The sequence below is a fragment of the Gavialis gangeticus genome, unplaced genomic scaffold (genome assembly GCF_001723915.1).
Source record: "Gavialis gangeticus isolate Ggan-Ray unplaced genomic scaffold, GavGan_comp1, whole genome shotgun sequence".
Lineage (NCBI taxonomy): Eukaryota > Metazoa > Chordata > Crocodylia > Gavialidae > Gavialis > Gavialis gangeticus.
Window position 1 is genome coordinate 150,720,769 of NW_017729032.1, and position 8,691 is coordinate 150,729,459.

General features: G+C 37.9%; 1 protein-coding gene across 2 annotated transcripts in view; it reads right to left on the reverse strand.

Annotated features, from left to right (window-relative positions):
* The window catches only part of NPAS2 (neuronal PAS domain protein 2), a 92,931-nt gene extending 84,643 nt beyond the window's left edge, over positions 1-8,288 (reverse strand). For both annotated transcript variants that reach the window (XM_019525428.1, XM_019525427.1), the window contains exons 1-2: positions 8,238-8,288; positions 4,034-4,182 (exon numbers count right to left, since the gene is read on the reverse strand). In XM_019525428.1, the coding sequence (XP_019380973.1) occupies positions 4,034-4,182; positions 8,238-8,269 (181 nt within the window). In that variant the 5' untranslated portion in view covers positions 8,270-8,288. The remainder of the gene's footprint in view (positions 1-4,033; positions 4,183-8,237) is intronic.
* Between the last annotated feature and the right edge of the window lie 403 nt (positions 8,289-8,691).

Below are 8,691 nucleotides of genomic sequence, written 5' to 3' on the forward strand. Positions count from 1 at the left end.
TTAAGTTGGACATCAGGAGGCGCTACTTCACGGTCAGGGCGGCTAGAGTCTGGAACCAGCTTCCAAGTGAGGTGGTGCAGGCTCCCACCCTGGGGGTTTTTAAGAGGAGGTTGGATGACCACCTTACTGGGGTCATTTGACCCCAGTGCTCTTCCTGCCATGGCAGGGGGTCAGACTAGATGATCTGCTCAGGTCCCTTCTGACCCTAGAAACTATGAAACTATGAAACTATGAGCCATGCCTGGCACCTTGAGGTATGTAGAAAAAACATATAAAGCTGTGTCTATGGCCGAATCACTGATTCTCCAAACCAGAATCGAATCTTCAGGTTCAGATTCAGCCAAATCGAATCAGGACACCGATCCAAATCAGCAAATTGAATCACTATCCCCTGAATTGGGCTGAAACTGAATCTGAATCATATACTTCCTGCTTCACACCCCTCCCTAGCCAACGGCAGAGTTGTTTACTTCACTACAATGCACATGTAGATACTGATGGGGCTGGCTGGTACATGAGGGTGCTTCGCTGTCGCCTAGCCCTGCACTAAAGCAACCTCATACACCAGCCAGCCCTTCTGCAGCATGTTGAGCTGGGTCCGAGCAGCTCTGGGCTGGCAAGCTGACCCTCAGGACCCCCTGCCAACTGGGGCTACTCCAGCCTGGATCAACATGCTACAGTCCCAGGCACCTGAGCAATAAACTCTGGCACGAACTGCATCAGAATTTATTCAGCCACATTAATATCATGTGTAGATCTGCCCAGAACATATTAAATATGCAATTACATCTGAGTAAGTTCCAAACTTGGTATGGGAATTATAAGGAGCTAGATTCTGGCTTATGGTGTTGAGTAGTGGGCAATGATCAAACTTTGAAGAAGGCAGAAAAGGGGCTGTGTCTCAAAAAGCACAGACCTTTCCCCTTTTCTCAGCGTACCTGTGAAGCATTAGAGGTACAACCATCACTTGCAATAGAACAGCCTTCTCTCTTGATACTCCCTGCACCCAGCTCCTCAGGGCAGTGCAGAGCACAGAATGGGGTAGAAAATGATTTCCTTCATAAAGCATCTGTTCATATGCAACTTCCTCCCCTTTAAAATAAAAAAAACTGAATTGCAAACCTGCCTGCAGATTTCTGCTGGTGTTCTGTTCTGGCACATGTAAGACTGTCTAAGAAGTGCTCTTCTACCTTTTAAGCTTCCACTTGGAGGAGTGCAAGTGCATCGTAATTATGAATCATGGCTCCATACTTAGGGCTGAACCCAAATTAGAGTTGGTTGAATAATATTTGTTGAATAATGTATTCCAAATAACATCTCCAACAAATATTGTTACATTATCAACCCAGGTAGGTAATTCATTCATTCATGCCTTTGTCATATAATTTTTTTCATTAATTTCACAATTAAAAAAAATGTTTGCTTATCATCTCAGTATTAGCACCATTTTAATAAAAGTGAAGCTTTAATAAAGGTAACAGCACCAGTGGTTCTGTTAAGACTGAATGCAGTATATCACTGCTACCTGATAATTAATCTAATCTATCAACCTATATAAAGTAATTAACACCAAGTTCTCTCTATTCTAAGGGAGGAGACGGACTGACCATATAAATAAAAAATGGATGAAAAATACAAAAGGTAGTAAACCTATAACCATGTCTGTGTGTAATGGCTCCTGGAACTAAATCAAAGCATCTACTCAAGTATGAGTTAGTAATATATTTTGGAGCTCCAGCAGTCTGCTTCTCAATAACAGTATACTTAACTAACATTCAGCATGCTGTAGTTGTCATGATACCATAGTGCAATGGCCCTCTGTGACCAGAACATTACTACATATGTATTTTAGCTTATGTATGGGGGGAAAAAAAGAATCAGCTCCAATGATCTCTTAATTAGGGAATATTGCAAGGTAGATAAATAACACGGAAAAGCTTGCATGCTTAAAATATTTTCTAGGAGAATTCTGAAGATTAACAATCTTTTTGGATTAGAAAGAAAGGGATTATTTATTGAATGGGAAGTCTGAAAACTGATCAGCTTTTCTATTAGAATTTAACTCTTGCTTTCGCATTCTGACTGTAAGAGAAACACTACTTAATAAACAAAATAAAACTATGATCACCCACATTGGAGATAAAGTAATGTTTTTAACCTGTATCGGGAGTTTCTGCATTGTGATGCATGACTAATATTGATTTCAATTTTAAAAAAGGATTTTTGCCTGACCCTTTTTTTAACAACTGCTCAAAATAATAACAATTTTGTCCAGCCTCTCCACAGAATTGTAATGATTGTGTCTGTTCACTCTTACTTTTTTGATCTCTATATTAATAAAGTGTATTTTTTAAATAAATTATTGGGGCAACCAACTACTCTGTCTACACTTATTCAAACCCCATGTGGTTGGCTTTTTAAGCAAGCGTATTAGCGCTCTCCTTTGCTTTGCCTTGGGCAGCTAAAAAAGGATACATTATTACTGTCACATTTTAATAGGTATATACAATTATCAAAGAATAACAGGTACAATAAAACTTTCAGATGTCCCAGTCATGCCCTCCTGCAAGAAATCATCTTGTCTGTGGCAGACTTTTATTAAAAAAGAAACATCAGTCTAACAACAGAATAACTGTAATTATTTCCTCAGAAAGTTTGACATTTGTGACTTCATTATGCTGGGAGTCATGGTATAAGAGATTTTATGTTCTCTTTCATTACACCCATATCTCTCAACTGTGAGCGGGTGGAAAGGTTGTCAAAGGAATAAAGGCAAGCAAGTGGCACGGTACATTAACTCGCTAGGCAAGCTGCTCTGTGAGGTCAAACCCCTTCACACACATGAAATCCTCCTTTAGTCGACAGGATTTCACAGGGCCATGGGCACTGTTAACTTCTGGATATCTTGGGCCTGTTTCCCACTGGAGCAGTGTAAAAAGGCCTTGTTGTAAATGAAAATCAGCCATGGGTGACTTCAGTAGTATTCAGATTTTGGGCTGAAGCCCAAAAGGGGCCCTCAGCAAGCTGATCTCCCATTTGCACAAAATTACCCTGCCAAGAATCTGAAGCCTTTGCGAATCCTCCAAGGAGCTCCTCAAGATGCACACATCTCTCATGGGACATGTGAATACTAGGGGGCAGAAAGATGTGCCTATTCCCTGGGGTGGAACTAAGAGAGAGCAATTCAGTGAAAACTCTGCAAGGCCACTTTGCAATGCTCCTCTCAGTTTTCTGCACCACAAGGCATTTGCTCACCTCACAGAAATTGCAAACACCTCCACACATTTGAAGGTTTTGCTCAAAGAGGCCACAAAGATTGGATTAGTAGGGATTAAAGAAGACTGAGACAGTGGTGGAGCTGCCACTTCTTTTTTTTTTTCTTTTAAAATAAAGAGGTTTCCTTTGGATGTATTAAAAAATAAAACCATGCCCTTCCAAACCTAACTCATACAATGTACCAGAAATTTATGCAAGGGCAAAATTAATGTTTTCTTGTGCAAACTGTGTGGAAATCTAAGGAATTTGTACATGCTAATGTTTATGGATGCATTTTCTGAACCTTATGTTACAACAGTGGCTCTTCATTACAGTTTTCCACAGTCTGCAGGGATCACAGTCTCCCTACAGTAGTCCAAGACTGGAGAAATACCTGGGTTCCCACACCTATCTTTAGAATAGCTGGGAAAAATATTTTGCTCTTTCAATGAGAGAAGAGTTTCCTCCTTTCCCCAATCATGTTTTTGCCCAGAGCAATTGCATCCTTGTTTTCCTCCTAAGCTCACAAGTTCCATTTTAGAGATCTGCCACCCATCTTTCCTAGATGCCCTATGTCCACGCATTCTCTGCACCCTATCCTAAGGAGATCTATCCTATCCTAAACAGTGCTCTTAAGTTTTCTTGTAATACACTACACCATGGAAAAGAAAACTCCTACTGTGATAGTTTTGACCATTTCATCCACTCTTGACCACCAGCAGAGTAACACGGATATTATGCAGTCTGACTAGAAATGGACAGGCATGGCAGATGTTACCATTGTGTTTCTGCAGAAAGCCAATGACTTTTTCAAGCACTGTAGTTTTGTCCATTTTGCGGGTGTTCCCTGGAAGCATGGAACTGAGCTCTTTGATAAGAACATTGAATTGGTCACGCCTCTTCTTTTCAGACTTGTTACGTGAAGCCCTGTAAATATGGAAACATGTAAGGAAAGGAGCAAGAAAAAATAATAGGTGCATACTCCTTTTGCAATACGTTATTAAGAAAAATATCTGTTGTTAGGCAAAATCACACCCAGAAGAAGTAACCTTTCTTACTCCCCATTCTCATTCTGTTCCCTCTTTACTGAGGCATCTTTAAAGGCCATGTGCTAGATAAGAGATGAATTGGAGACAGATTTGATTCCCATCTCTGCTGTTTGACCTGACTGTTCCATGGTTGTGCTAACTCAGTGACCACAGCCTGGTTCAACTGTCCTTCTTCCCCTTGTCACTCCAGAAACAGAACTACAGGTGGAAAAAATTATTCTCTTTTATGACAAATTATAAAGACTGTCTTTGGAGTGCAGCTTGCTTGTGTGCATGCACAAATATTTTCAAAATGTATGCATCTACCAAAAGAGGTACTTGCAATAAGGCAAGATATAAGTGTAGATAACATGACAAAATGTTCTACGAACCACACAGCATTCATACAGGAACAAGTTCTGGGCTGATCTAGAAGCTTGGAGATTTTGAATTATTTTTAGTTAGATGAAAAAATAATACGGAAACTATTGCAGGATATAACCATCCTGTCAAATTGCAGCTGAAAAAGGAAAGATGGTCCTCTGGTTTAAGCTCAGGACTGATTCACAATTTCCAGGCATCATTCCAAGTTTTATCACACACTGTTTATCAGCCATTAAACAAATCACTTAATTTCTTTGTGCCTCAATTCCTTATCTGTGAAATGGGAGCAATACTACTTCCTTTGCCTGTCGTATCTATTACAGAGTGCAAACTCTTTGGAGACTATCTCTTCCCATGAGTTTTTACCTAGAATATAGGAAACCAAATTTAGTAGGTGCTTCTAGGGGCTATCATAATAGTGTCATTACTACTATTAATAATCTTTATGGTGGCTCTAATTCAATTTAATTGTTACTTATTTTATACTCAGTCATAAACTAGGCATTATGCTCTTCACTGTCTCCCAGGACGATGTCATTTAAGGCCGCCATTACTTGGATTTCTTTAGCCATGCACCAGATAAACTGAAGAATATGCCCCCAAAAACGCTCCTTTAGTTGAAAGGTTCCAGAGCAACCAAGGATATTATTGTAAGCTACAATTTGCTTTGTTAAAATGTATGAAAATCAGTATGAAGTCAGATGTGATTTAACAATCAAAAGGCCAATTCAACTCTACATTTCTAAATTCATCATAACTCGTGAGTTATTCTAGACACACACTAGTGGGAATCAGGATAGAATATTTACTTTTGTCCAAGGACCAATATGGTAATAAACTTTTTCAGGAGAGATACTATATGTTTCTACCGACAGAAGGGTAATTTTTGTTTGTCTTGCTCTCAACTCTGAAAACACTTTGAGATACACTGGAAACAAGAAAATATTTGATTATTTTACAGCTATCAATCCAAGAAATTGGGTGTATTCTGTGTGATTGATTTCAGCCTACTCCTACTCCAGCATAAGAGACTGTTAAGAAGAAGATTTGAAGAGCATCATCCCTACATTTTTGAACAACTAAATGTGGCAGGAGGGGAAGTAAAGAATATGTTATTTTTGTATCATTCAATCCTCACTCCATTTTTAGCCTGAAGACTCCTTCTAATTCTTCCAGTGTATTTCCAGTTTAATATAATCTTTACACTAAATTTGACAGAACTTTTTGCTAATCAGGGGATTGCATTATGTGCAGGTTTAGGACATTATAAAGATGAACATACATTTCTTCAGAATCTAAACTTGTGTGTGTTTTATGTGAGAAAATGGAGAATGATTTTTTTACTTACTAAATGATTAATTTTAAGAGCAATTTGTGTCAGGATGCTTTTGGAGGGAAATTTGAATTAAATAAAAAATGTACAAAACCAGCACGTGTCTTAAAACTAAGTTACGTGTTCTGGATACATCAGAAAAAATGATCCAAGCAGATTTTGCATGTATAACAAACTGATTTATTAAGCAAAGGAAATAATATCTGTAGTCAGTAATGCAAACTGATTGACTTCGGTCATCATGACCTAGAAGATTTTAGAAGTAGTACATCGCTACCCTTTTCATATCTACTGTTTCTCCAAAAAGTAGAAAACAAGCCTTTCTGGTCTTTTGACTCCCAGTCAATTTCTCAGCTTTGAATTAACTATTTATTTAACTGAACTAAACTGAAATGAAGAAAATAGTCTTTCTAGACTATAGAAGAGCCTACACGTGTTGAAAGCTGTTTTATCACTTTGCATCCAATTCTGAATTATTTTAATAGATTGGAGTAAATTCACTGCTTAATACATGCTGCCCTAATTTCAAATGGAATATTAAATATTTTTATTTTAAAAAATAAAATGCCTTTAATTTTCATAAACACTGAATTTAAATTAAAAAATCCAATTTTTTTCATTTTTTGAAAATCATCAATTTATCCACCCAATGTATCACAAAAAAATTATATGCATCATTAAAATTACAGCAAATGGGGATGACACATACTGATATTAAGATACATGCTATACTATTTCTGAATGGTTAGCTTGTATCAAAATTAAAATAATTTGAACCTATGGGTCAGAATTCATAGAAATCTTGAATTTCTCCCTCTGTCCTCTCCTTCACTTCAGTATCTCACTGCTTGCAAAAACAATCTTGCATTTCAGAAACACTGTAATACTTGACACTTGGTAAAACACTTCCAGCTGTGATACGCCATCTCCAAAAACGTCTTTTCATGATGTAATGTGGCATGAGGCATCCTTTATTCTCCTCCTCTGTTCGCAGATCTGTATATTATTTACAGATGGTTTGGCACATCTCTACATACAGCTTCTTTTTACTGTGCACTAATAGTACTATGTTTAGGAAGTCTCAAGTGCATTAAGATCCTTGTTAAGAGTAATGGTAGAGTGACTCCAGGGTCTAATGGATCCTTGGCCTCACAAGACCTTCCCTGAAGTCCAAAGTGGTAGCAGCTAGACCAGCTCTGTGCTCCTGGTATTAAACACTGGGCTTCTGTGGCTTGAACATGCATGAATTAGAAAAAGAAGCAGAGAACAGTTGAGTTTGGTTGCAGTGTGTTCTGACCTATATAAGTGAAAAAAGGCTGCAGGGAGATAAGAAGCAGGGAAAGAATCAAAAGAGATGAAACTGGATAAACTAGTTGTGCCTGGACTGGAAATACTCTCATTAGAAAGAACCAAGATAAAAAAAACAACCATGCAATCTAAGGCTTCCTCTAAACCAATTAAACTGGTGGTTGCAGGATTGATAATGCTCCCAGGAAAACTGCTAGCAAGCAGGTTTTGTGACATTCCAGATGCCAGTATGGGTTGTCTCTTATTATAGAATTTCATTGCAACCAATCTTTTTCTACTTTAAGAAACACCTTCTTCAGAGTGCTAGCACCGGTGTCTTATGTATGAATCAAATGTGATTTTATCACTGTAGATGATACCTACCACATATAAAGTGATTTTGGTGCCAGTTTAGATCTAAAATATTGTTTGCAGTGTTGTTTCTTTGTTGCCACAGTAACTTTTGAAGGTACTCAGTACAGTATTTGTTACCACTAGAGCCATCTTTGTATAAAATGGGTACTATAAAAAGAAAAAATCAATGTTTTCCACAAACAGTCCATGTTTCTTTTACAAAATGTGTTTTTGAAAAATGCAGAGAGTAACCTGTATATTTTCTAGATGTGCTTGACAAGGAAGAAGTATTGTGCCAGGAATACAAGTGTGCTGTTGGTTCTCTCGTTCTGATACTGTGCAGTAATGTGAAAAAGAACCACTCACTGTATTTGGCTGGCTGACATTTTTAGCAGGAAGCACTACCGAACTTCTTTTATCTTTCTAGGGTAGCTGATAATAGTGGTTTGTGATTCAAACCACTTTTCAAGTTGTTCTAGGCTTTATTTTTCTCTCTTTGCATTAATTAGTATCAGGAAAAAAAGCATCTGCAGCAATGTATCATCATGCATTCATCAAAAAATGAACAAAGAGTTTTAAGAGAAAAATGTGCTCACCTCTTTGCCCTGTCTTTCTCATCTTCATCCATTAGACTTTCTAAGCAGTTTTTTCTGTTGAAGGAATACAGAGTTATTAACAGTTGTCATTTCATTAGTTCCACCTTCAGGTTAATCTCAGAGTCACGTCTGCTTTACTTTAATAACAAGAGTGACAGTACCCAGGCCAAATAAATGTGTCAGCAGTGCTTTAAAGTTCAGTCCTTTATTTTAATAAGTATTTGATGTCCTCAGTGCAGACCACAGTGTAGCATAGGGACACACAAAATAGCTATAAATGAACTAACTTGGGCATTGAAGCATTCTAGCTAGAGCAGTAAGGAACTTAATAAGGCTTAATTTACCCAGTTCCTTTGGAGGTAACAGCCCACAATGAGAACCAGGTTTCTGTGGCCAAGCTATGCTCAGTATCTGAATTAGAAAAGTTACAGCAAGCTCAGGTATCTCCACATTT